The sequence below is a fragment of the Ambystoma mexicanum genome, chromosome 8, assembly GCF_040938575.1.
Source record: "Ambystoma mexicanum isolate Mex_15411 chromosome 8, UKY_AmexF1_1, whole genome shotgun sequence".
Lineage (NCBI taxonomy): Eukaryota > Metazoa > Chordata > Amphibia > Caudata > Ambystomatidae > Ambystoma > Ambystoma mexicanum.
The window spans coordinates 745,642,955-745,669,860 of NC_090929.1; the positions used below are offsets into that span (position 1 = coordinate 745,642,955).

General features: G+C 44.9%; 1 protein-coding gene across 1 annotated transcript in view; it reads right to left on the minus strand.

The window, feature by feature from the left end:
- Positions 1 to 26,906, minus strand: part of TLL2 (tolloid like 2) — a 1,535,386-nt gene that overhangs the window by 762,502 nt on the left and 745,978 nt on the right. Inside the window, exon 9 of the mRNA XM_069610570.1 lies at positions 8,215 to 8,331. Coding sequence (XP_069466671.1) covers positions 8,215 to 8,331 — 117 coding nt within the window. The remainder of the gene's footprint in view (positions 1 to 8,214; positions 8,332 to 26,906) is intronic.

The window sequence follows — 26,906 nt, forward strand, 5'->3', positions numbered from 1 at the left end:
TCAAGAGCAGGAGGAATATATGCAAAAAGAGGAGGAAGAAGAAGCATCATGCGTGACACCAGGGAGTGTTACTGTTGTGCAGTATGGGTCATATTGCATCCAGCAAGTTGTGTCCAGTGTTGGGCAGGGAAAGTGGCCTGTGCAGACCTATTGGTTATTTTGCGAAGACATGCCGTTGGGGCAGATGAGGTTGGATGAACTTTGTCGAGGAAAATGATGCAGAAGACAATAGCAATAGGGAGAACATTGTGCTAATGGTCGGCACAACAAGTGCAACTGTTAAAATGAAAATATGACTGCAATGTATGGTGAAGATTTGCAGCAAATATGTTAACCTGGTCGCAGACTCAGGTGCCCCAGTCAATATAAAATCCCATGAATCTTGCCAAGTGAATTTAGGACACATAGGTTTCATGAAAGCTTGGATTGCTCCAGAGCAGTACAAAGAAGAGAGATAATTATACTACTGGGGCATTTTCATGCGTCACTAGAATTTAAGGGACACTATGCTGCAGACAGAATGCAAGCTCATTTGTTTTGGGTGCCATGTTGGTGAAAGTGAATGTGGGTAAGGAGTGTATGGTGGTGGAAAGCTGAACGACAATACTCTGTAATTGAGCGGGAAGCTCTCGCATGTGTATGGGCCATGAAACATTTTAAGTCCTATGTTTGGGGTACGGTATATAAATTGAGAACAGATCATAAACTTTTGTTGAATGTTTTGCAAGCTGGAGGTTCAGATAAAACAACCACAAGGTTAGGCCGACTAGCTGCTAAGTTTCATGAGTATGTATATACCATGGAATATGTGCCAAGAAACAGGAATATAAGAGCTGATTTTTTTGTCTTGGTCGCCATTACTGGAAATTGGAGGCAAGGATGAGGTAGAAGGGGATCTGGAGATGTATAAGGGATGGACAGAGCGCAATTGCATGCAATGAGCAGAGGAGCATGTTGGTGCATAATGAAGCTCGAGTGTTATTAGTGGCCAGGAATGGACAAAGAAGTTGATTAGATGGTAGAACGGAGTGGTGTTTGCTGTATTGCTGATAAGGGCATGCAGTGTCGAAGAGTACCTTTGCAAATTGTGGATTGGCTCAAGAAGCAGTGGGTCAAGTTACCTCTGGATTTCATTGATTCCATCCACAACTTGAAACCCGAGGAACGATATGCATTAGTTGTGGATTATAACTCCCGATGGTGTGAGGTGGAGTTCATGTCTGCCAACCACGTCCAGTGTCAGTAAGTATTTGCGTGAACTTTTTGGAAGAGAAGGGACTCTTGAAACGTTAGTGACTGATAACGGAGTTTACCTCAAGGGAAATGCAGAGGTTTCTAAGTGAGATGGGAATAAGGAGTTGGAGAACAGCTCTTGACCATCCCCAAGCCAACGGTTTGGTGGAGAGGGTAAACAGGTGATTTAAAGGGTGTATACAGTGGGCAATTGCTTACCATGTGTCAGTGCAGAATGCATTATGTGACATGTTGTGGGCGTATCGAACCACGCACAATGTGGTGACTCGAGTTACTTCTTTCGTATTGTTAAGAGCAAGGAAGGCTGAGTCAAAGTTGGTGCCAGCCTGGGTTGGTCGATTATTGGGTGATGGTGTGCCTCGGGTGGATGTGGAAAGAGTTCACAGGAGGGTGTTGGAGACACAGCGGAAGAACAAGGTCTGTTTTGACAGCAGGATGTGTGTCAAGGAGAGTGACGTTCAAGTGAGAGATGTGGTAAGAGTTAAAAAACCTTTAAAGATAACCAAGGGATTTCGATCCGGAGGTTGTCACAGAAACAAGTCGCAGTGCCGCCAAACTGTGTACGAATGGTTGGTGGAACAAAGAAAGGATTCTCAAGTGGAATAGGAGTAGGGAAATGGAGGAAGTGGTTTCCAGCAGCAAGGAAGATGCAATTGAGGACAAGTATGTGGTGAGCCCACAAGGGTGTGAGGGAGAATATTTGAACCAATCTGTGGCTGATGTGGTTGATGGTGAATGCTGTGGTGATGGTGGTTCAGGGGAGAGCGGGCAGCAGAATGAAATTAGTATGGCTAAAGATGCATGTGAAATTAGATATAGTACCAGAGATCATCTCAGGCACGATGTTGGTTGTCCTAAAAAGTTCAAAGATTATGTTTTTTCATGTACCTGTATAATTACTTTAAGCACTGTTGAAAAGGAGATTTCCTATGAGCGTCTGTTCCATGGCAGGAGGTGCCCCTGCGCAACGCGCCATGGAACATGAGAATGGAATGTTGAGCGCAGGGAGTTTGACAGTTGGGGTTTTATCTTATCGGTGGTGGCTGGCATTGGTCCTGTGTGCCGGCCCTTAATAAATGAACTACCACACTTATTCGGTATAGTTCTTACCATGGGTGTAGGAAATCTAGGGTACGGGGGAGAAATCTCCCCACAATTTTAAGCAGGGGGGATATAATGTCATGTATCCCCCCCCAGAATCAGAAGCGAGGCAAAGGAAAGCAGGAGTTTTATTTTCCCAAGTGAAGTGATGAAGCAGCAGGGCGGTGCTAAGTAAAATTAGGCTGGATTGTATGTAAACCTGATAGCACAGCGCTTAGAAATTGTAAGAATCTGGCCTGAAGCACTACACAAGGACCCAAACTATTCTTATCTTCTGCCCCTCTTATTCACTTCCTGATAACATTTTAGGGGCTTTAAAGCGGATTCCTGGCAGTGATGAGCTCTACACAAAATACACACGAGGTCAAATAAACATGGTTTCAGGGTGGTAGGCATGGCACACACAAAGTGTGTGCATGAGGGGTGGATCTGATAGAGCGTACGGTCTGTGCAGAGGTATAGTGACGATGCACTAATTGTGTAAAGTGGCATCTATGGTCCACACAAGGGGGTGTACAAAGGGGTAGGGAGTGTGCACATATGGTGTGTGTGGTGCTCGTTTTGTTTATGGTGGGGAATGATGCACACAATGTGAGCAGCAGGGCAGCATGGGTGGTGCACACAAGGCACCTGCATAGCTAGAGAGGTAGGTCTGATGCATGTCTGTATAGAATGGTAAGTAAAGCACAGGTACATTGTGGCAGATATTGTGTATATTTGGTGTCTACCTAAATGTAGGTATATGACTGGTAAGATAGCTCAGCAAGTTGCACGCTTGCTGCTGAAATCTGTGTGCGACCTGCAGGTCGTAGGTCAGAATCCCTGCAAGGCCAATTCAGTCTTTCACCCTAACAAGATGGATAGATGAGTACCAACTTTGGTTGGGTGACAGTAATTGATCTATGTGCAGTACTTTGGCAAAAGCGATATATGCATAAAAAAATATTTTTGTATTGAGAGTAGGGATGGGAGCATTTGATTTGTGCATCGTGGTAGATATGATGCACACATGGCGAATTTACAAATATCAATATGGTGCACTTTGTGTGCGCAGAGTAGAAGTTAGGTATAAGAAACGTAAGGTATACACAAAGGGGTAGATATGGTTCACACTTTGATTGCAGTGCAGCTGATGTGCTGCACCTAATGTGTGCAGAGAGCTGAGCATGATGCATGCCGTTGCTTTCAGAGCAGTTAGTGTCTATCCACATCGTGTGTGTAGACTGGTTGGTGTGGTACACACTGTGTGTGGGGAATCGTAGGTATGGTGCATATGATGATTGTTCAGAGAGCTCTATGTACCAATCACATAGAGGTGAGCATTGCTTGCAATAAGGAGTACGAATCTTACACCAGGTGTTTGTAGAGCAGTGGGGATAATGCAGACATGATTTTCTGCTGTGAAACAGGTATGTACACCCAATGTAGATACCGCAGATAGTGTATGTGTAGAACTGTAGTTGTGTGCACAAAGAGGGGGTGTAAATCAGTTGATATGTTGTACCAGTGTGTGCAGAGTGATAAGCTGTATGAACACGTGCGTGAAAAGCAGTTGGTATGGAGCACACATTGTGTGTGCAGAAGTTTTTGAATGGTGAACGCACAACGTGGTCGGAGTCGTAAATATGGCATGCACATGGTGCGCACCGATTGCAGGCTGTGTCGTGTCTACATGGAGTGTGTACATGGAAAAAAAATAAAGAACAAGTGCCAGAACTAAGTACCAGTGAATTGGGAAACAGAAACACTGGTTATTTGTAGGACTACGAGGGATTCGGCACTCAGCTGGCTTTGCCTTATATTGGTTTGAATACGGGTTGGTCTGTGTCTGTAGCAAAGTCCACAAGGATTCCCGTGTCTCCCCCAGATTGTATGCGTCAACTACGCCCCTGGTTCTTACATCGCTACAATGGGGGCTCTGAGCAGAGCGCTGCCACCGGCCTGCAAGGCACACGTTGAAATGGAAATGTCGCTTTGGCATCGGTGTGAGAACCGGGGACTGCGTTCAGGTTCATGGAGTGGTTGGAGTAGGAGTCTGGCCCCATCATCGTTGTGATAACCGACACTTCAGTGGGCAAAAACGATTTAAGGTGTCTAGTAGGGCAGACGCTGCGCCCCAATGTATGGCCCATATAGCAAGAACAGTAATATTAACAATAATATAATTATTAGGATTGTTTCTGTTTACATTTTGACTCAACTGCGTCCTGTAGGTGTGTGCTAACTGCGTGCTGTTAGAAAAAATGTACTTTTCAATTCTTTTTCCAAATGATTCTTTTAATGTTTATGGTCACATTGCTTGCTATCATCCAACTTTACTTCAATGCTTTGATTTTCTCTCTACACGTGTTTCCCCATGGTCTATGCACATGGTTCTTCAGGAGAGAATTCTATCTTCATCTTAAATTCCTCTTTCTTTGTAGGTTAATTCATTCCTCTCGTTTGTCTTGTGCGTATGACCTGGTTATAATCTCCCAAATGGATTCGATTGTCCTTGTTCCTTGCTTGCCCCCCTCTGACCGGAATAATCTTGTTGATCAGGAACAGTATGATCTGATATTTTATATTTGTATTGCGCTCGTACACAAGTGTACGAACAGTACAATTAATCTGAGCGCACACATTATTTTACAACTGAAAAAAGCAATCACTAGTCATAGATTATTTTCAGATTTGCTAATCAGACTGTTTAGAAATGTACTTAAATAGGACAAGCTAGGTGCATTTCAGTTTCAGCGCCTAGTACACTCACAGAAGCGCGTGCACAGGCACACTCGCGCGCACATACACACGCACTCAAGCCAAACATGACCAGATGTCGAGGTGGGATATCATCTCTGAAATTAACTTGTGTTTCATCTTTAGAAATGGAAGCTGGTGAGGGCAGTGCCAGGTATGTGCGAATAAAGTGCCACACATCAACGGAATGCAGCGATCTGTCTGCCATCACACACCACTGCCCCTACTTGCAAGGTCCCTTGCTCCCACAATTGGGGCAGAGACAGGGACTGTATGATTGACAATGGGGCAGGCCTGAGCGTATGTGTGCCAGGAGCCAATAGCAATCTTGGTAAGATCGTGGGTGCATGTTTATAGGGAGGAAGAGCCCAACATGTCGAATGTAGAACCTGGAACCCCTGCTTCAACGCTTGACTAGCCGATGCGATGTACCCTCTTTCTCGTCTCTCGGTTTGTGGGGCCAAGAACCCCATTCACTACTAAACCCACCCAACGAGGAGAAATTGTGGGCTTGCAACCAGGCACAACATTTGGTATGTTTACCCATATGCCACTGAGTGTCTTTAGTCGGAAGGTTATACCAATCCCAATATCTGCCATCCACAAAAACAATGTCCCTAAAATGCGCACAATTAAATTCCTGGACAAGAGTTGGATTACAATCAGGAAAGTTGATAAGGTCACCCACAGCGGAACTCTGTACGTTTAATAACTGCACCTCCATATTGTCATTGAACTTCAATAACGCAAAAAGTAGTGTTCTGTGGCTCATTCATTATTGTGCGACTTGTCCCACAGAGTACCGAAAGCTATGCCCCCATATGCCAGAGGTGGGTCTACTGTTCTTTAAACCACTTGGGCATGTTACAGAAACCCACAGGGCAAACTTTCCTCAAGTGCGAACACCAAATTCTTAAAATCTGATTTCTTACCAGGACTAACCCTACCTTAGTACTAAGACTATGGGAACTGTTGACGTGCAATAATGTATTGAAAAAATGTAGGTTTTTTTTGTTGCACCCGGAAACATTTTGGCCAAGTACTTGCTCAGGTGAAACATTTCATTAAAATCACCCAAGTGTGCAAAGATTCTGCTACAATACTGATCCCCCAACTCGTTTTTCAATGTGACGCACATATTTAAAATCGCTTTAAGAAACTTGGTTTCTATAACGCGCTCGCTAAACCTGGGTCTAGAGGGGCGCATCAGCACTTTGAGAAGCGACATCTACACCAAAGCACTGGCACAGGGCCTTAAACCCAGGGTTTTGGGGTTTAACTGTAAATACACCATGGGTTGACAGCAACTTCTACCGAAACAACACACAGAAGAATAGTCTAGCGCCGAGAAGCTTTGTGTAGTGAGGTAAGAATTAATACACTTCTCCAGAAAGCGAATGTTGTCCTACAAGGTCTGGGCGCCTGCCGAGTCAGCAGACTTTCAAGGGCGGTGTGTTTTTTTTTTTAAAAACGTATTTGTTATGCTTGACTTTACAACAAGAGAGCGAGTAACTCACAGTGGTAGGCAATTATACAATCCATGTATACAGTATGATAGTGGTTCACACAGAGTGGTAGGGGGACAGAATGCAGCCCAATAGACAGAGACAATCATATTGCAGCGGTCATTGGGGTACAGAAAAGAAGAATGGGAAAAGAAAACCCCAAGCAATTATCAGAGCTCCGCAGGTGATTCACGGGGTCATCCTCAGCGTCGGCTGACATGGAAGCGACATAAGAACGAAATGGAATCCAAACGTCCCTGGGTCTCGACTACAACGGCTGCTGTCGTGTCCACGTCTCCTGGGTGTCCGAGGCCCAGGTAACTGCCGCAAGCCATTGTGCATGTGTGGGGTCCCCTGAACAGAGCCAGAGCAATAACATACAACGGACTACTAATATCATGCATTGTCCAGCTAGTTTCTTGGAGTCGCACCTAAGTGCGGGAGTTCATGGAAAAGGCATGCCAGCGGGGATGTAGTGATGGCGCAGTCTACTATCTCGGACATAGTAGAGCATACCTCCTCCCAAAAAGGACGGTGTGTTTTGAGTTGGAATATAGTAACTGGTTTCTACTGGATCAATCACAACCTGCATAATGTAACGGCTTTTCAGGACAGAGTTGGTGGGAGGGATCTTATAGGGGAACACAGGAGTGCATCAAAGAAGACATAGGGAAGAAAAGAAATGAGCCGATAGATATGGCCATATGGTAGTATTAGGGGGCGACTTGTATTTTTTGTTCTTTTGTCAATCAGTTGATAAGTTTCCGTTGTTTTAACAATGTCATTGACTTCGCTTTAACAAAGCATTTAGTAGAGTTTTCGAAACCTGAAAATGTGGCTCTTAAAATGTGCAATCAAGCTGCTAGAAATTCTAGTGAGTTTGTAGGAAATAATTCTGTTAAATGTTTGTCAGGAATTGCATAGAAGGAGAAATACAATCCCATATTTCATTATCTTCTTGCTTTTATTCGGTTATTTCTTTTAATCACTTGCCTACTGTTGGCCCCCCTCCCTTTCCTTTCAGTTTGTCCTTCTATAATTTGTATCTTTTTCATTATTTAAGTGCATATGGATCCGGGTGCATGTTAATCCCCTAAAGCACCGCTCTTACTCCACCGTCCAGCGCTGCTTCACGGTAATATGCGATAGAAAGCGCAGTTATTCGGTGGTGCTTTACAAGTAAGCACATACCCAAATGACATTGCCACACGCACATTAAGAAGCACATTGCTCTCTCTCTCTCTCTCTCTCTCTCTCTCTCTCTCTCTGGCACTCGTGAAGAGATCCCCTTATTTTTTCTTCTCCAAGTCTCACCTTTGCTCTCGGCCCTTCCTTTTTCCCCTCAACTTTCCTCTCACAGTCCCTTTTTCTCTTACCCTCTCACTCATATTTCCACTTGCTCATCATGGGTACCCTCTAGCAATGGCTTTCTCTATTCTCCATCTCATTTGATTACACAGCTGCCACCTTTATTACATCCTCCTTTAAAACTTTGCACTCAACTCCTTGCACCCATCCGGGTGCCTATAAATGCAAAGAACAGCATTAAACGCCAAAACTATTTGCATCGCCAATGCTTGTTTTTCTTAAAGATAGTGCCAGTGTAAATGGGTACCTTCGTAAAGCGCAAAGAATCCTTTCCCCAGGATGTTGCTGCTGCTCCGGAATTCAATCCACAACCGGCTGTCACTGGAAACGAGAGGCTCTGGAAGTTTGTCTCCACAAAATCTGCCTAGAAGACAGGAAATAAGCAGTAAAGATACCCTTTTCGGTAACAAAAGGCTCTCCCTGATTGGGAAGCTGCAAGAGTAAAGATCTTCAAGATAAGTCATTTCAATTAGGTGCAGCATTCACAACAATGCAAACTTGATGCACTTTACTTCAGTATTTGTGTGAGGGATTTAGATAAAAGCTTCACCATGCAGGATCAAGGACTAGCCAAACTATGATCTGTTCTTTGTCTCCTGTGTGTTTATACCAGTGCTATTTTTGTTGGGGTAAACCAACGTGACATGAATAAGGCAAACATGCCTTTATGCCTTTTTTTTTTATTATGAAACCAATGTTATTGCCTTCATGCAGGTTAGGCCTGCATCTACCCGGTCATTCAGAATTACTTACCTGGTATCAATCTTAGTCCATCAACATGGAGTACAATTTGGAGAAAAACTAAAGTGTGAAACAGAGAGCAGAGCCAGAGCAGTACCTGAACTAAACTTTAGGTTCAAAACTGCATCCAGCCTTTGCATGGGGGTGTCTGTGAGGGAGTGTGTCAAACCACCTCTGCTCACCCTCAAAGTAGCTGGCCTTCTATTAGATGATCTAGGAGTAACCACCTCGCCAAATATTCACAAAGCTTGCAACATGGCTTATATGTGCATGTATAATGAGACGTATCACTACATAAAATGTGCTGGGAAATATCAGCCCCAGAGGCTGTCCTAGCACATTGTATCCAATAGTGCACATTGTATATGCATATGCTGGCTGCATAAACTTAGCAATGTGCCAGCACACGGAAGTGAAGTGCACTGTGAGGGGTGAGAAATGAGAGGCGGACACAAAGTGGTAATATTCTCAACCTCAGTCATTTTATTAACAGAAAGGTGTTTGGATGAAGGCCTAACTTTCCCTATCCTCAACAAAACGTCCCTTCCTATGAAACTAAAACTAAAATAAGCTAACCTTGCGTCCAAACTAAATCTGGCCCTCACACTAAAACACACAATAAAAAAGTGCAAGGTAAATGTTCAAAATTCCAATTCATCAAAAATGGGCAATAGCAAACATATAACTTCATCAAAACAATCCTTGTGTCCAGGGGTTGGCTCCCTTCCCCTGGCTTAGTTCAGGAACATTTTTCAAAATGTTCAGTTTCAAAACCAGTCTTTGAAAGGCAATGCAAATGTCTATTTTACCTAATACTTTCCTCTGGATGGCAAAGCAAATGTCTCTTTCAGAGCACTGGTTGGAATATAACAAAGAGGATGTCTCTCCTAGTCTTTCAGAATGGCAAAACAGAATGTCTTTTTCACAATGTTGGTTGGAAAGGAAAGCCTTTCCTACCTTTCAGTCTGGTTAAACAAACGCTTTTGCTCCAATAGTGATTAAAGTATGGCAAAAGGCAAGTCTTTTCAGATTCTTTGGTTGACAAAATGTTAGATTTTAAAAAAAAACTTAACATGACAAAGTTCAAAGTTGGTTTCTGGTACACTCTCCTGCCAGGAAACTTCTCAACTGAAAACTCTTGATATCCTGGTTTACTCTCCAGCAAGTAATATCTCTTTCCAAAATCTTTTCACTACCTGATGCTCGTGCCAGGTCTCTCTGCAACATTCACATTCCTCTTAGGTATCACTCAATTGTACTTCTTCAACTTTGTTGACTTCCGTTAACACCTGCCTTGCTCCAACTTCTGTGAGGAACCTGAGGATGTCTTCACTTCTTCTCAGTGGTGGTCCTCTCAGGTGGCCAGGAAAAGGCCATCGCTTTTGGATCCCGACCCTGGGGGTGGATACGCAGGGGAGAATCACCTGGGCAGAGGGAACTTGGGGAATGGGGAGAAGACGTCTTTGGTTGAGACATGGTATCCCCCTTTTCCTTGTCAAAGTGAACCCTATATTCCCGCAGCCTTTGTAGGTTACTATCAACCTTTCTCCCTTTCTTCTGCCCAAAATGTCCCACAACCATTTCACTTTAAGACTGGGACAAGGAGGAAACAACTAGGAGTTATGCACACTTCCCTCATTCACACCACTTTGGTGTGGAGACGAGGAAGAGGGCTTTGGGGGCATTCAGTGGTAATAGCCAGTCATGTAAGGTAAGCATGAGTAGACATAATGTATTGAGGAGAGCTGTGTTTTTTACAAGTAATCATAAACATTCAAAAGTTTTTATAATTGTGCTTCTAAAGAATTGGTATGGACCTGTAGTCACACATTAAGCAGTATTGCTTGACGCGCATGATCATGCACTCTAAGCTCAACCTAGCCCATTCATTTGCTTATCACAGCAAATAATATTCTTTACCACCCATTCACGATCGTTTAAATGCTTTTTCACATCGCGTTGCTGCAGTGTTGTTGGAATTTCTGGACGACCTGCACTAGCGCTAACAACAGCACCCAGGTTGCCTTGGCAACCAGCAGCGTTGACCAAGCCGCGTCACGATGCACACGTACGCTACGTTGCTTATATCTGCGTTACCTTGGGAACTGCCGACATCTCGGCAACAGAACGCATTGAGACGCGCTACGGGTTGCAGCAGCAAGATACAGGTGAGCGATCACAGCGGAGCTAACTTTTATCTGGTCCCCCTCAAATATTGATCGATCCGAGCACTAACTTATAGTCTTGTACAACGCAGGTCCCACGTACATGAGAGCAGACGCACCAGACACACGCTCTGCACTTCAAATCCACCACGGTTATCACTGCGCTACATAAACTATGGTATAAGTTTAACTACCTTCAGGACAAGGTATGAGGATACATTATTAGTATGCATATGTTTGAATCATCTAATCGGTTTATAGTTTAATGATACACCGTATGTATTGGGATATTAGAAAGGAATTATTTTCTAATTACTCCTGCAGAATTCGCAACTGTAAGGATAGTCACATGTAGACTGGATTTGATGAATGGGATCACACCTTAGCCCCTCTTAGCAGTACAAAATTATCTTAAGTGGCCGCATCAAGAAACACGGCCTAAGTTCATCTATATGCAGGTACTGGTACTACAATTAATCATATAGATTGCAAAACTGAATGTAAGGGTTTGGTTGAGCCAAGAGGCATGCACTAAGATTCAATATATGTGAATTAACATGTTTAACAACTTAAGATGTATGTGAATCAGATACCAAAGCACAATGTATGTAATATTGTTATTGGATACACCCTGTCGACTAAAATAGGTACTTTTTGTTTGCTTTTTGTTAAATAGAATTCACCCTGACGAAGGACCAAAGGTTGGGTCCGAAATGCATTGGCAATTAGCATGAATTCTGCCTCCTCATTTTAAGATGAACTTCTAACATTAAAAGACATTTATTGCAGCATTGTCAAGTCTATTTATTTAGCCAGTTGAATGGCAATCTATGGACTATTTTTTCAACAGTATATTAATTTGATTTAATTTTGCAGTAGTCTTTACTACACCATTGACGACCCAAGGTCTTCTGGATGACTGTTCATTGGACATTATTTTTTGCTTTCAATAGTCAGTCATGTCCCAATAATAGGTTTGCTCGCTGTGGCTTCTGCGAGGAATGGCAGAGCGAACAGAAGCCAGGAAGCAGAACCGAGAAGCCAGACGGAGCAGCTGCATACCAGGGAGTGCAAAGATGGGAACACTCATACCGGGTCGCTGCGGTGGCTGGAAACAAGCATGCCTGAATGCCGAATGAATTGAAAACTAGTACAAGGGCTATGAGAGTCCAAACCAAGTATTTCTGAATACTGAAAAAGCTGCAAAGTATTACAAGTACTTTTGAAAGTTGTGACAAGCATTATTTAATATCGAACTAACTGAAAGATATGAGCATATTTGAATACAGCACAAGACACAAGAAAGCGATGAGCTCTTATGAATGATGTAAAAGCAAGGTAGTGCAAAGGGGTGAACACCACAGAGTGAATAGTGTGAGACACATGTTGTGGCAAAGCCAAAACGATTGCCAAGAAGAATGTGAAATGAGTATTGGCCCAAGATACAGGAGCACAAACAACCACATGTTAGAGAGAGAGAAAACTAGTGCTGGCAAATACCTGAAGAAGACAGAAGCATAACAAATTGCACAGGATTATCGGTTGCGTGACCTGTAATGGGTGGACCGTGTGGTCCGACAACTGCGCCTAGACCGAGTGACCCCTACCTGGAGAGAGCCAAGGAAAGCAAATGTAAAGAAGCATGTATTTTGCAAGAGTTACAGAAGTCAATGGCAAATGCAGAAAGAGAGCAATCTATGTGAACTATTGAAAAGACTGGCTGATCAAGGATTTGAACTAATACTGTTTTGAAAGCTATAAGATTGGAACGGATACTGGTTTTCGAAGCTGGAGGAGCTGAGTTCTTGGGGAAGGGAACCCTGAGGCCTTTTGGAACTGTTCTGAACATGGGGAAGGGGAAGCTGCGTATAAGCCAAGAGCTGGAAGCAGCACAGAACTTATTTTTGAACACTTCCTTTTTGCTGCCGACATCCCTACACATTGTATAGAGTTAGTTGTGAGTGCAAGTTTAGGTTTTGAACACAGATGAAAGTTTTGATTTTAACTTACTGACACTTCGTTTTCTGTAGGTAGGGAAATCCCACCTTAGCATAGGGCAAGTTAGGCCTTACTCCATCCTGACATTCATAAATAAAGCTTTGACTTAGAAAATTGAATCTGTTTTCTGTGTCTTACTTCATGGTTCCTTCACCCCCCCCAATACTGATATCCCATGTATGAGTGCATGTTCAAGCCCTATCTGTCAACCTTTCTTTCAGCACTTCTTGGCTCTTGGCAATGCTTGTTCCATGTTTCCTCTAAATTATATCTCATCTGAGGAGAGGTGAACCATATTTACCTTTGCTTAACCATTCTATTTGGACTGTATTCAAAAATACTTCCTAAATGTTTGTTAATGTATTCACACGTCCTAGGAACCCCTAATCGTTTAGGCTGACTCACCAGTTTACCAAGCGGCTGCTGCGCGGAGGTTCCATCGGGTACGTTTCTCCTTCTTGGCAGAGTCTCTTTTTTTTCTCCCGCTTAGGCATGGCAGTCCCTCGCTGATGAAACCACTGCCACTCTGCAAGAACGCGTATCCCCTGGTCATGCTGTGTACAGCTAACCTTAATTTCACAGAAGTCTCTCTCCAGTCCTGAACGCAGGCAGCTTGTTACCGGCAGATGCTTTACAATCTTCCCACAGCTCTTCTCCGTGAGTTTGCCTCTGCCTCTGGACTAGCTTCCTGCTCTGTGCACTCTGAAGCCTTTCTTCTCTCTCCTTCCTCGATCTCCCAGCTGCAGGTAACTTCCAGGTTTAAATGTTCCACAGCTGATTTGGAACTTGGCAACTAAACTGCACGTTGTACTTGGTGTCCACATTAACTCCTTGCTCCTCTTCCTCGTCTCAGTATTTGAGGCTTTCTGGAACTTGGATTCCAAGGAAGTTTCAGATCATTTTACATTACATTGTTGGACAAGATAACAATGACTGTAAACATTTGATGTTGCATATGTTCTAGGCTAATTATGTATGCATGAAGACTGAATAGGCTTTTGTTTAAACAAATAGTTTTCAGAGTTTTATAATGAAAGGGTTCTGAATAATGACAACAGGCCATTAAAAACTCTGGAATTAAGAGATCTTCCTCACAAGAAAGAAGAATACTGCTTCTCTATTGTTGGAGTCATCACTCTCCCCTGACAGCCATCTCCTCCCATGTGATCCACCCTCAGAATACCAGCCCCACGGTCAGGATCAGGTAGTGGCTATTCCCCTGGCCACATGGGAGGAGACTTTAGGCTGGGGATCTCTGATGACTCTGCAGGATTCATCACAGCACCCTTCTTGATAGCTAATCAGGCGTTTGCCTCTAGGTGCTCCGGTAAATCTGGCGAGTTCTTAGAAACACACTCTGAACAACATCCCTGAAGAGATGAAGTCACAGGTTACTGATCATAATCCAGGACGCAGATCTTGGAGGAATATGTACCCTATTCATTATTTCTAATGAGGAAAGTTGCCTTGGCTGGAAGAGTACAGGTTATACTACCTGCATTCCGAAACTCAGTTGTTGAAACTTAACAAGTAAGCTATTGCCATTGGGCTACAGCATTTTAGATCAAAGAGGATGCCCAATGATCAGGTGGAAATCACTGCTAGCAAATGATTCCACAATTCATACTATACAGATTAAAATAGAGGTCAATTTTAAGCAGTTAATTTACAACTGTTCAGATGCTTCAGAACTTAGTTTAACTTATCTCCTTAAATGTATCCCCTTTCAAAGCCTCTTTTTCCTTCAGTGACACTCCTTGGGCCTTTTGGGTTATGTCGTTCTTTCCATCCTCCATCTCAGTAGAACAAGTATATTAACAATCTCTATTCGCTGAGGGAATGCACATTGATCGGCTTCTTTCTGAGGACCTATAAAACATGTCAGTGATAGCCCATTTTCGGACAACCTGTAAAATGCCTTTACTTCCCTTTTTCCTTTGTTCTAAGGACTTTTTAAAACAGCTTCTCATTTGGTTATTCCATCTCCATGAAGTCTTATTTTGTGGGTTTCTTTTCAACTCCACACATTCTCATGGTCCGCCTCCAGTACACCCGATTCCCCACCCACAGGAATCCTGATAGTTGGAGTCTTATCTGCGCTCGTAATTCAATCTACCAAAAACCAACACAGATCCGATCCACACCGAGATATTATTGCCCACAAGACTCTACACAGAACACCACCATAATTCAGCTCTCCACTGACCTCAAAATGAAAAATGTAGCAACCACAATCACTGAGCTGGAAAACAGAAACAGGAGGGGCAACCTTCATAGGCTTGGCCTCTGAGAAAAAGAAGAAATGAAGGCTTCTTCAGTGAGGCGTTCATTTAAGAAATTAACATATAAAATGTTAGAGCTCCAGTTCTCCAACACCTTTGAAGTGAATGAGCTCAGAGTCCCTTCTTACTTCCCGAAGAATTCAAAATATCCCCAAACTCTGATCTTCCGACCCATGAGATTCCAGGACTTTAGTGAAATTCTCATATATATATATATAAGGTTAGAAGATTGCAATCTCCGATTTTGCAAGAGAAACTCTTCAAATCAGGAAATGCTTCCTCTACAGGCTTAAACAAAAGGAACTAAACATCAGATATGCTGTTGTTCCTTCAAAATTTAAAATCATTCATAAAATGAAATTGCCCACTTGCTCTGTTCCAACTGTCCTGGATACATTTCTACAAGACCTACAAATGGAAGAAAAGGTCACAACATAAATAAACCTGGCCAATTAAAGTTCATTATGGATTAGTCTAAATACAAACTACTGCCATTCACCAATTCATTGAACAACTTCCAAACCACTGATATACATACACATATCATAAATAGCGGATATCGGCTCAGTTTTGCACATATACATTAATATACCGTTTCATGCATACATATGTATGCATATAGCATAGTTAAGGTTAAGACGCATTGCCTATGAAGTTTTAGAAAATAACCTTTCCTAATAATTATTTGATCCTTCCATGAAAAAAATCAGACAAAATTCCATGGTCACATTTTGGGGTAGCTGCCCCTGAATGGAACATTTCTGAATGTTTCTTGAATGCCATATTAAAACAATATATGTGTTTTGAACGCATTTTGAACAGCTTTGAACATTGAATTTTCTATGAGGGGAAACATTTTTGGGCCAAAACTGCTCAAAATGATCTGCTTGGGTTTTCAAGGTGTTTGGCCTGTACCTAAATATCATAAATGGTCCTATGTGATTTTAATGAAATAATTTAGAGAGGTAGGTTATAATGAAACTATAATAACGAAAAAACAGATTTTTATTTTATTTCGAGCCCCCCAAACATCCTGTTTCCCTACGCTTCTAACCCTACCCCAATCCACATCCAGTTTTAATCTCTCTCTCTCTCTCTCTCTCTCTCTCTCTCTCTCTCTCTCTCTCTCTCTCTCTCTCTCTCTCTCTCTCTCTCTCTCTCTCTCTCTCTCTCTCTCTCTCTCTCTCTCTCTCTCTCTCTCTCTCTCTCTCTCTCTCTCTCTCTCTCTCTATATCTATATCTATATCTATATCTATATCTATATCTATATATAAATATATATTGCAAAGAAAGGGGAAAATTACTCCTTTTTCCCCTAATGAGGAAGGCACTCCGGACAGTGAGATACTCCCCAGGATAGGGCTTCGTCTTTGAAACAGACAATAATTTTATCTTTTTAAGAAATCCAGTTTTATTAAGGCATCAGCCAAAGATTAGAAAAAACACGGTACAACGTGTTTCGCAGCCTGCTTGCTGCTTGTTCACGTACAAGTGAGTGCTCTAAAACATTGTGTATATATTCCCACAAATTCCCAACTCTATGGTTCTGCAGTCTGTGTTTGTCCCTTTTCCGTTTTCGTTTCTGCCTGTGCTCGGTACCTCGCAGTCAGTAAACATGGTTGCCATTTTGTAACGGCTATTGCCAATGCTTGGAAATACTGACTGCTGATAAACCAAAGCCAGGACAGAAGAAAACACAATGTGGCCCCCAAGTATCTCTGCTGTAATGACAATGAGTTTCTTGCAATTTAAGCAGCATGTTGTTCGTGGTGGAAAAAATAATTATGTAAACTTTTTTGCCATAAAGTGCATAGTGCTGATAAATAGTATATGGGTCACAAAAATGCATGCTGTTAATAACAAGTTGATCAATGCATAGTGCTTCGTAGAGCATGGCCATTTTGAAGAGCAATTTTCTCTATATGTAAAAAAGAAAAAAGTATTCAAAAAATGACAGAATCTAGCTCAGAATGGATTCATAAAGTGCTTAGTGCAAATGCAATCACAGTAATAGATCAATAAAGTGCATAGTGCAAGTATTATCTATAATTAAAAATAACATTTGAATAAACATGAATCAGAGCTGAACTTTAGATATCCAAATAGAGGTGGTAAAATTGGCTCATATATACACACACACACAATATTTTTTGTTTTTTTCCGTTATTATAGTTTTGTTATAACCTACCTCTCTGTACATGTTCTCATTATAATCACTGGATACCATCATGAATTGGTGCATAGAAATTTTATTAAAAAAATTAAGCTAGCCAATTTTTTATTTCTTGACCTTTTTTTGTTTATTGATGTATGATGCATGCGCAGAACGAATGTGCATCTTTTACACTAACTGTACACGTACATGTATAAAATGTACATTTAATACTTTTCACTACTATACGTATCAAAATTCACATCAATGTTACGTTTCACTGATGTTAGTTTTCCTTCGTACAAAAGATGTATAGGAGAAACCTTTAAGCCAATTAAACATATTAAAAATTCACATCTAAGTTAAAGGTCACTTTAATGTGAGCCTTTATACGTATAGGAGGGATGTGGGAAATGTACGCATAGAACATTTTGAAAATATATATCTTTAGGGTATTTATTAAGCACATATCTTGCTTCGGGAACTAGCAGAACACTTTACAGTCAAAGAGGAAAAACATGTTGGAGAAGCAGAGAAACAAGGGAGCGGGGTGCCGCAATGGATCTACAAACAAGCTGGGGAAAAAACTGTGGGGATCAGATCACTCAGCCTCAGGTAGGTTGGGCAGTGGGGTGCTAATGAGGAGCCATCCGTTGAAGAGGTAGGTCTTGAACTAAAACATGAACTGCAGATTCCTTCCCTTTCCTTCCTTCCTTTGTGTTGACGATGCAGCAGGATTTGAAGTGGATACAGGCTTGCAGCAGGAGCCAGTGCAGTTCGATGAGGGTCAGGGTGATGTGGTTGAATTTGAGTGGTCCTTTGATGAGTCATGCTTCATTGTGCAGGACACATCTCAGGGGTGCCAGGGTAGTCACCAGAAGGCATTCCAAAAGTTATCCAAAAGTTATTTTCTTTGATGAAGGTCTTGATTTTCTGCAGGTGAGAATAATGGTACCAAGCCATTTGTGTTTTCCTTGCTATGTGCTGTTTGAAGGAGAGGTGTCAGTCGATGTCAAAACCAAGGCACTTTGCGCAGGTGGCTGTCATGACCGGAAGGGGGGGTCTACACTTCCGCTCTCTAGATGGTAGAGGGGAGGCACAGAGACCCCTGCCAAGATTCTCAATTACGGTAGCAATGGACGAGCAATCAAGGCCTGGCTTCTCGGGAGGTGATGCGAGATGGTTCTTAAGTACAGTGTAGTCCCCGAGCAGCCACAAAGGAATGCCCACACACTGGATTGGTTAAAACACAGTCTTTATATAATATTTAAGTTCATATACACAATCACGATAACTCACTTTGTACTCCGAAAATCAACAATGGTAAATATGTACAAGTCTAAAGTGGTACCACTAACGTTACTCGATCTTACTCAAGTGCATCCGGTCAGAATGAAACACAGATCAAAATAAAGAGGAAACCAGCAGTAGAGAGAGGAAGGAAAGCGAGATGGTTGAACAATTGGCAGAATACTGGCCCCTACCACTAGACACAGTTCTGTGTGGCGATCCCCCCCCACCTGGGCAACCTGTAGAAGAAAGATACAAGCCCAGTCCATATATTGTTCACCCTTAGACTTCCCAATAGTTCTGCAACCACAGAGTTGGTGTAGCGTTCCGCGCCGGGGAAATCGACAACCCTTCTTGAGTGTCCTCCCTTTCAGACAGGAGTCACGGGTTGTTGAACGTCCGACAGAGAACAGGTCGAGCTACGACGTTGAAGTGGCCGCGTCGTTCCTAGCGGTGCTCGTTGACGGGGAAGCGTAAATGTCCTGCAAGGAAGAGGCGTTCGGGGCACCTCGGTGTCGATAGTTCTGGACCGCAAAGAGTTGAACTGTGACCCAGCAAGGGCGTCGAGTCCTCGGCGTCTGTCGTCTTTGGATGGCGGGAAACCCACCGGTGGATGCTCCTTGGCGCGTCAACTGTCAGGCCTTCTCCAGCAGGATACAGCGGCAACGATGCGGACGAGAGCGTCCTTGGATCAATGAAGTTCTTAGGCAACGGGAGCACGGCGGCTCCAGTCGGCGACGGTGGTCGGTGACAGTGGTGGACAACAGTCCGGGCCCTTCTCGTTGGAGTTCCGCAGCAATCCCTGTATCGGGTCGGCAGCCTGTCGAAGGTCTGTCTACCAGGGACCTTAGGCAAAGATCAGCTGTGCACAATGGTCCCTCGTAGCTCGGGAAGAGGGTGCCTTACCAGGTCCTCTCTGGGTCAGTTCTTGGAGCACAGCAGCTTTCAGATTGTGAAGGAGAGCAACAGCAATTCTTCTCGTCCAGCAGGGCTTCAGGATCAAGCTTCAGTTACTCCAGTTACTCGTCGTAGTGGACGTCAGCTTCTGAACACTATTCCTAGCAGCGAGAGGTCCCCAGATATACTGTTGATCTCCCATTCATTCCGCTCGGTCAAACTCAAGCATCCAAGCACGACTACGGGCATTCATGCAGGCAGGCAGCCAATCAGGCACACGAGGTATTCAGGCCATTCACTTCTCTCCAGACACTCACAACAAGTTATGTGTATTGGGACAAGTACAGAGCCATTCAACACTCCAAGCTGCATTCATACCGGTTTCGGGCAGGTCTGTCTCAACCACTGTGTCAACCACCAGCTACTAGACAGCCACAACGTAGAATGTATATTCGTCACACACTCCATTCACCCAGGTCCCACCCATAGGCGTACCCAAAACATACGGTCGTTGAGAAGGCTCCAGCCAGTCTGGTCGGCACTTCCCCACAGTACCATATACGGAACTTCAACCCAACAGCCAGTCAGTGGGAAGGGACAGAGGCAGGGCTTCCCGGGACTTCCGGAAGATCAAGGTAACAGGTGATGAAAGGCAAGAGGCCATGGGGGCCATTTTGTCTCCATCAGGCATCTACCGATTTCAATGACAGGGCCTGGGCATCCCAAAATGGAGGACGCTTAGGGCACCAGTCATTTCAGCACGGAGCTGCCACCAGCCCGTACCCTGCTCTGTGGGTCACACACAGGTGCCCAAAAACATACACTAGGGGCACAGGGTTGTACCCCTACCCATGGGTGCCATTAGGGTATCCCATGGGTCTGTTCACCAAACCAAAAGAGAGAGAGCTGCACCGCCAGGAGTCCCACATGAACTCCTGCGCGGAAAACACGACAGAACACACGATAAAAAGCAGTAAAGGACAATGATACGGAGGCCCTGTCCCTCCGATGCATTTCCAGCATCACAGTGGCCAGCTGTGATATGAAGCTCTCAAGGTTCATGTCAGAACCACCACAGCCTCAGCTGTGTCCAGTGTGGGGATTGGGTCTTGTAGGAGTCATAAACTACCATATTTTAAAACACTGTTGTGTCCACGTTGCAGAACACAGGCTGAGGATGGCAGAAAACGCCATCCGGTAGCCGGAACTACAAGTCCCAGCAAGCTCGCGTGCCCTCGAGCAGAAGAACTACACGGGACAACGCCCGACGATCCGCGCATGCGCGCGACGAGCGCACGGATCCTCGCTTGCGCTAACAGGCACGGACTGGAGAGGACGTGTAGGCTGAGGGCTCCTGCAGGCTGCGACCCGCGGGGCCATTCCCTGCCTGTGATCTCTGCAGGCCCCGCGCCTCCGGCAAGATAAGTGCATTTCCCTTGCTATTGACAGTAGTGCATGCAACGTTGTGGGAAAAGCCCCCACAACTTTCTAAACCAATGCGAGCGCCGGACTGAGGAAAGTTCCGGCTTAACCATTTCGTCGCTGTGTGCTGTGTGAAGCAACACGGTCTTCACGGCTTGTAGATTCTTGGGGCGAATCGTAACCCAGCTTAAATCTTTTCGTTGCCATGTGAAGCAACACGGCCTTGTTGATTCTTGGGGGAACTCATCAGCGTGTGTGTGCAAAGTGATGGGCCTAGTCTGCGACCCAAGCTCATTCTTGTTTTTGATTCCTTTGTAGCGGCATCCCGCTGTATCAGCAGCCTGAACCCGCTGCGCCGCCGTAGTCTAACGGCAAGAACTCTGGCAGTCGCCTGGCACGCAACCCGGGATCAGCAAATAAAGCTAAGTGCTCCTTTGGTTATTCTAAAGGTGTTGGGTGCTAATGATAATGCTAACCTGGAGGTTTGGTGAACTACCAAATCGATGTCAGAAGCTGTAGCGTGTCCATAACGTTTTCCTATGATGTTAAGTCCTGAATGCTGTTGGTGAACCTTGCTTTATGTCACAGTGTTTTGGGGCAAGTTAGTTAGGAGTGTGGAAGCGTGCATGGGCGGAGTACCGTCGATCTCAGGAGCCCCAGGCGGAACACATCAAGGCAAACCTTTCCTAATCCCTCCTACTCCATAACCCTTTCCAACCCTTCCTCCCGTTTACCCGGTTGCCCTAACTACCCCCTACCTATCCAATTCAACGGATCCTAACCCTCTTTCCCCGGCGGGTCGCGGTGGCCTGTGTTGTCTACCTAGCCAGGTGCCAAGACCCAACGGGGAGGTAGGTGTACGTGCTACCCCTGCGCAAGATTGAGATCCTGACAGTAGCACAAGCCCAAGGATCGTCACGCGCCTGGGTAGCACGACACCATGGAGGAGGTACTAGCGGCCTTGCGAGATTTAAAAGGGGAGTTACAGGCTACCCGCCAAGATTATGTAAATCTGGCAGGGCAGGTGCATACACTTACTCTGCAAAGTACCGCCCAAGCTACCCCCTTGCCCAGGGATCCTGCTCCACCCACCCCAGTTCAAGTACATGTGTCAACGGAACCTCCTTTACCTTTGGCAGCTCCTGAAAGGTATCATGGGGACCCTCAACGATATAACCAGTTCATTATGCAGTGTCAATTGCATTTTATCACCAAGCCAAACATTTTTCGTAATGCCCAGTCTCGGACTGCATTTGTGATATCGTATCTGGGAGGAGACGCAGCTTCTTGGGCCACCCCCCTTGTGTCTAAGGATGATCTTATACTGTATAGTTGGGACACCTTTCTTGAGGAATTTGGAAAAATCTTTAATCGCAAAGCTGCAACCTTAATCATGGACAGAGAGTTGTTTTCTCTGCGCCAGGGAGGAAAAGATCTGGTTACTTATGTAACCACGTTTAACCAGTTAGCTGTGGAAACAGATTGGCCGGAAGAAAAACGTTTAGCCCTATTCTATCAAGGGTTACGTGATGAGATGAAAGATCTCATTGTACAAGTGGACCCACAGCCAGATAATTGTTCCTCTATGATAGATCTTGCGTTGCGACTGGATCAAAGGCAAAGCGAAAGGAGGCAGGACAAGAGAAAATGGGATGTAAGGCCTGTAGCTAGGTTAGATCAGCAACCCAAGGCAATAAAATCCGAGAAATCAGCTGAAGAACCTATGCAAATAGGAACGGTACGTGGACCTCTAACCAAAGAGGAAAAAGACAAGAGGCGCAGAGAAAAACTCTGCCTGTATTGCGGTAAGGGGGGACACTTCGTTAAAGAATGCCCAAACAAACCCAAGAAGGATATGCCGGGAAACGAGAGAGCTCGCCAGTGAGGGTGGCCCGGGCGAGCCAACTAGAAAACACCCCGAGACTTTTGGCAAACACCCATCATGTGCTGGTAACTCATGTGACACTGTCAGGTCAGGTTAGTTGGGCAAACCAACAAGTGCCCGTAACCTTAATGGTGGATTCCGGAGCGACAGGCAATTTTATTGATCAAGACTTAGCATCAGAATTACGAATACCTCTTTGCAACAAGGAGTGTCAGGAGGAAGTCAAATCAGTAGACGGATCGTCGCTCACGTCAGGTCTTATAACCAAGCAGACCAGGTGGGTACACTTAGAATGCACCTCTGGACATCATGAGGACATAAGATTCGATGTAATTGCAGCACCACAGTTTGGAATGATTTTAGGATTACCCTGGTTAAGAACTCATAATCCAGAAGTGCACTGGACTCAGGGCTCCGTGCGTTTTACATCCAGTTATTGTTCAGAACATTGCTGTCGACCCTCTGCCGGAATCCCGGAAATCCAACCTGTGTCAAAACAAGGGCATGTGGTTGGGAGCATGGAAGCCCTACCAATAGTTTATCAAGCCTACGGGGATGTTTTCAGTAAGAACGCTGCAGAAACCCTACCGCCTCATCGGACGTTTGACTGCAGGATTGATTTAGAGCCTGGAGCAGCGTTGCCATGTAGTCGAATCTATGCTTTAACGGAGGCTGAAAACGAACACCTCCGGAATTACATTAAGACAAATCTGGCTAATGGGTTTATACGACACTCAATGTCACCGGTTTCGTCACCCTTGTTCTTCGTCCCAAAAAAGACCGGGGACTTGAGGACTTGTATAGACTATAGGGCAATCAACAAAATAACGATTAAGAACCGGTACCCTCTGCCCTTAATTCCCACCTTGTTAGACCAGGTGCGGAATGCAAAGATTTATACCAAGCTTGACCTAAGAGGGGCGTACCACTTGGTGCGGGTGCGTGAGGGGGACGAATGGAAGACTGCCTTTAGAACCAAGTATGGGCTCTACGAATATCAGGTCATGCCATTCGGCCTCTGTAACGCACCCGCCGCCTTTCAGCATTTCCTGGATGAGGTTCTGCGGGGTTATTTGGACATCTTTGCTATCGTCTACATCGATGATATACTCATCTACTCCCGGAGTCTGGAAGAGCATCAAGAACATGTAAAAGCCGTACTACAACGCTTGAGGGAACACAAATTATATGCAAAACTTGAGAAGTGCGTTTTTCATCAAACAACGGTGGAATTCCTAGGATTCATCCTTTCACCAGAAGGAGTAACCATGGACCAAAACAAAGTACGGGCTATAGTGGATTGGCCGTCACCAGCATCAGTTAAGGATGTGCAGACTGTACTGGGGTTTGCAAATTTCTATCGCCGGTTCATTGATGGGTTCGTGAGTAAAGTACAACCAATTGCTCGCCTGTTGAAGAAAGGAGTAGTGTTCCAATGGGATACGACCGCAGAAATGAGTTTCCAAGCTTTGAAGAAGGCATTCACTACAGCCCCAGTGTTATTACATGCGGACCCTACTCGCCCCTACGTCATCGAAACCGACGCTTCCAGTTACGCTCTTGGGGCTATTCTGTCCCAATGAGATAACACCGGCCAATTACACCCAGTGGTGTATTATTCCCGCACCCTCTTACCAGCAGAACATAATTATGTCATAGCAGATAGAGAACTACTAGCCATTAAAGCGGCATTCAGTGAGTGGCGTCACTATCTGATGGGGACCCAACACACTATAACCATCCTGACTGATCACAGAAATCTGCAATTCCTGAAATCCGCCAAGGCGCTTAGTCCCCGACAATTGCGATGGGCCATGTACTTCGCGGACTTCGATTTTGTAGTTACATTCCGCCCTGGAGTGGAAAACAGGAAGGCAGATGTTTTGTCTCGCTACCCAGAACCAGACTCGAAAACCGATCAACCGGAGGAGCCAAAGCCTATTGTACCACCAACTCGCATAATCGGGACTTTAGTGGTTGATGACATGTTCACAGAAATCAGGAAAGCACTAACCGCACAAGAGTTAGCCCAGTGGAACGACCCAAGCAAGAAGAAAACCGTAAAGGATGGGTTACCCTTTTTTGGAACAGCCTTATATCTACCCACACCAGTTATCCGTCAACAAGCCATCAAGTGGTGTCACGATTCTCCTTTTGTGGAGCACCCCGGCAATGCCAAAACTAGTGAATTGTTAACTCGACATTTCTGGTGGCCAGGTCTTAAGCAAGATATTCAACAATATATACGTACATGTGAATGTTGTTTGAGGAACAAAGCAGACCATCGGAAACCAGCTGGACACTTACGCCCTTTACCCACTCCACCAGTACCCTGGCCCACCATATCATTAGATTTCATAGTGGACCTGCCATTAAGTCAAGGATACACAACTATACTAGTGATAGTGGATTCTTTGACCAAATTGGCTCATTTCATACCCTGCAAAGGAATCCCTACGGCTCAGGCTTTGGTTCGCCTTTTCCTTCAAAATATTGTCCGCTTACATGGCATACCATTGCATGTTGTTTCGGATCGAGGAGCGCAGTTCACTTCACGCTTCTGGCAGGCCTTTTGTGCCACTGTTGGCATGCAGTTGAAATTATCCACAAGTTATCACCCTGAAACAGACGGGCAAACAGAAAGGGTGAACCAGACCTTGGAACAGTACATCCGCTGCATGACATACAATAATGAATCCACGTGGGCGGATGTTCTTTGGCTGGCGGAACTAGCGTATAATAACGCTGTACATAGTTCAACTAAGGTGACACCTTTTTATGGGACCTATGGTTTTCATCCCCGTTTCCAACCGGTGCCTCATTGGCCCAATATTGATGTACCTGCTGTGACCCAGCTCAAAACACATTTAGAGAATGTCTGGCGTGGTATAGTAATCAATCTGGACATGGCTAAAGCTTTCTATAAGAAATATGCAGATATACACAGGGAACCCGCTCCAACATATAGGGTCGGGGAAAAGGTATGGTTAAACACGCATAACCTGCATTTGATAGGCCCATGCAAGTTCCAACCCAGGTTTCTAGGCCCGTTCCCAGTAGAAAAAGTCATTAATCCATTAGCAGTCCGTCTCACCTTACCAACACAAATGAAAATCCACCCTGTGTTCCATGTGGCACTACTCAAACCCGCCCCGGCGTCCATACGTTCCAAAAGACCTCCCCCGATAACTGTGAATGGGGTTCCTGAGTTCGAGGTGAAGGCGATTTTAGATTCACGCTTTCGTCTGGGACAATTGTATTATCTGGTGAACTGGTTGGGTTATGGGCCCGAAGAACGCTCGTGGGAACCGGCGTTCAATGTTCATGCACCCCGACTAGTGCGCTTGTTTCATAGAAACAATCCTGCAAAAGCTGGACCTGTTGGGAGGGGGAGTACTGTCAGAACCACCACAGCCTCAGCTGTGTCCAGTGTGGGGATTGGGTCTTGTAGGAGTCATAAACTACCATATTTTAAAACACTGTTGTGTCCACGTTGCAGAACACAGGCTGCGGATGGCAGAAAACGCCATCCGGTAGCCGGAACTACAAGTCCCAGCAAGCTCGCGTGCTCGCGAGCAGAAGAACTACACGGGACAATGCCCGACGATCCGCACATGCGCACGACGAGCGCACGGATCCTCGCTTGCGCTAACAGGCACGGACTGGAGAGGACGTGTAGGCTGAGGGCTCCTGCAGGCTGCGACCCGCGGGGCCATTCCCCGCCTGTGATCTCTGCAGGCCCCGCACCTCAGGCAAGATAAGTGCATTTCCCTTGCTATTGACAGTAGTGCATGCAACGTTGTGGGAAAAGCCCCCACAACTTTCTAAACCAATGCGAGCGCCGGACTGAGGAAAGTTCCGGCTTAACCATTTCGTCGCTGTGTGCTGTGTGAAGCAACACGGTATTCACGGCTTGTAGATTCTTGGGGCGAATCGTAACCCAGCTTAAATCTTTTCGTTGCCGTGTGAAGCAACACGGCCTTGTTGATTCTTGGGGGAACTCATCAGCGTGTGTGTGCAAAGTGATGGGCCCAGTCCGCGACCCGAGCTCATTCTTGTTTTTGATTCCTTTGTAGCGGCATCCCGCTGTATCAGCAGCCTGAACCC